At 41.8% G+C, this 2139-nt stretch overlaps 1 protein-coding gene across 1 annotated transcript in view; it reads right to left on the bottom strand.

Annotated features, from left to right (window-relative positions):
• Nucleotides 1-1077: 1077 nt before the first annotated feature.
• LOC118403456 (zinc finger protein 665-like) overlaps nucleotides 1078-2139 on the bottom strand; it is an 8695-nt gene continuing 7633 nt past the window's right edge. Inside the window, exons 5-6 of the mRNA XM_035802171.1 lie at nucleotides 1485-1853; nucleotides 1078-1126 (exon numbers count right to left, since the gene is read on the bottom strand). Coding sequence (XP_035658064.1) covers nucleotides 1078-1126; nucleotides 1485-1853 — 418 coding nt within the window. The remainder of the gene's footprint in view (nucleotides 1127-1484; nucleotides 1854-2139) is intronic.

Here is a 2139-nt window from a genome sequence, read left to right on the forward strand (position 1 = left end):
TTATTCTACAAATTATCCAAGGTCTCACCCGTCCTTATTTGAGAGAGTTGATACTCACCTTTCGTGTTACACTCCACTCATTACGATCTACGCATCAAACAAAATATTCAGACACCTATATGTGTTACAGATCGTTTCAAAAGATCTTTTGTTCCCTACTTATACGCTACTTATCATTGGAATAAACTGACTCTGGCCGATCCTTGAGCCTTCCTCTGTTCAGAAAAAAATTGACCAAATCTGTGCGCCTCGTCCTTGCTTGTTACTTCGCGTTAGGTCCCCGTTTCCCCTGCGCTTTACTCACACGTCTTGGGACTCCTAGTTTAAATCAAAGTTTGTTCACCCGTAATCTTGTTGTTAGTCTAGCTTGTTCTTGTGGTAACCCATACGAAAGCATTTGCCCCTTTATGCTACACTGTCCTAACTACACTCAACAGAGATCTTTCATCTTCGGCAATTTGAGAAGACTGGCAGGTTTTGATTTGGACAATCTATCCGACGACATTTTAGTACAGTTGCTCCTGAAACGATTTTTTTCTGTCCTCTGCAGAAAATTCCAAAATATTGATGTTTGTGCAGACTTTCTTAATAGATACCAATGGCTTCAATAATGACTAAACATCATTTTCCCGTCTTAAGGGACTTAGTTAATCATCATATTCTGAGTTTATATCTTTCAATCTTCATTTGTTGTTTTTGCTTCAGTGCTTTGCTTACTTGTTATTATGTAATGTTATCTTGTTTTCTTATTTACCCATGTATTTGTATTCTTTTGCGGTGGCGGCATGAATATAAGTCATGACTTGAGTGTGCCGTCACCATGTCTTGTAAATATATGTTGCAATAAAAAAAGCTGGTGTGTTACGCCGAAGGGCGGTTATGCAGGCTATATAGATAATTATGAGCACGCGCCTAATTCAGTCGGCTCTACGCACCACGTGCAAGAGGACGAGTGAGTGAGTGAGTGTGCCTATTTGTAAGTTAAATCATCGACCTTTGGATCTAAGTCAGCTGTGTTGTCTCTGACACTGCCTCACATCTTACATGCCGAGATATGGAAACCTTGAAAGCTGTGGATTAGTCAGACTGGCCACATTTATACGGATGTTCACCTGCATAGGTTCTCCTGTGTTTAGAAAAGGTCTCATTTCGAGATGTCCTCAACCCACACTCCCCGCACATGTTTATCACCGCTATGTTTTGCTGCTATATGGCGTTTCAGGGCGGGTTTATGTGCAGCAGAATAGTCGCACTGGTCACACTTGTAAGGTTTTTCTCCTGTATGGGTTCTCAAATGTATATATAGACTAGATTTCCTAGCCGTCCTGTATCCGCACTCCCCACACATGAAAGGTTTCTCACCAGTGTGTCCTGCTGCTACATGTCTAACCAAAGTGGATTTCCGTGCAGCAGAAAAGTCACACTGGTCACACTTGAACGGTTTTTCTTCTGTATGGGTTCTCATGTGCTGGGATAAGTGAAACCTAAGAGATGCCCTGTACCCACACTCCTCGCACATATAGAGTTTTTCACCGCTGTGTCTTGTGAAATGGTTCTCAAAAGTCGATTTCTTTGTTGTAGAATCGTCAAACTGGTCACACTTGTAGACATTTTCTCCTGTATGGGTTATCATGTGTCGGTACAGGTAACGCCTACATGAATAAGATGCCTTGTGCCCAAACTGCCCACACATGTAGGGTTTCTCACCAACGTTGTTTAAGTTGACTTTCTCGGCTGCCATTACGTCTTCTGCGTCACTTCTTTTGCTGCCAGAGGCAACAGGCGAAACCACGGTGGGAGAACCTACATTGCTTTCGTTGGGGGCTTGACGTTCTACGGTTGCCATGTCGAACCTAAAGAAAAAGAAAAGAGGAGAAAAATTAAAACTTTACCTATAAAATAGAGCCTTTCGAAATCCAACTTGATCAAGCCATCAGATTTTAACTCCACACATTACGACCTACCTTAAAGAGGAAGCATGTACTATAAAACCACCCGATAAATTCGGCTAACGTAAACTACTGGAGATTAGTCTTCTGTTGACTGTGGTAGAGTTCACATCAGTGAGGGCTGGCTGAGACCGCTAGCCTCACTACAAAAAAAAATTTTCTTGGTTTTTCTAGGTTACTTGATTTTTCT

Source organism: Branchiostoma floridae, chromosome 16, assembly GCF_000003815.2.
Source record: "Branchiostoma floridae strain S238N-H82 chromosome 16, Bfl_VNyyK, whole genome shotgun sequence".
NCBI classification, from domain to species: Eukaryota; Metazoa; Chordata; class Leptocardii; order Amphioxiformes; family Branchiostomatidae; genus Branchiostoma; species Branchiostoma floridae.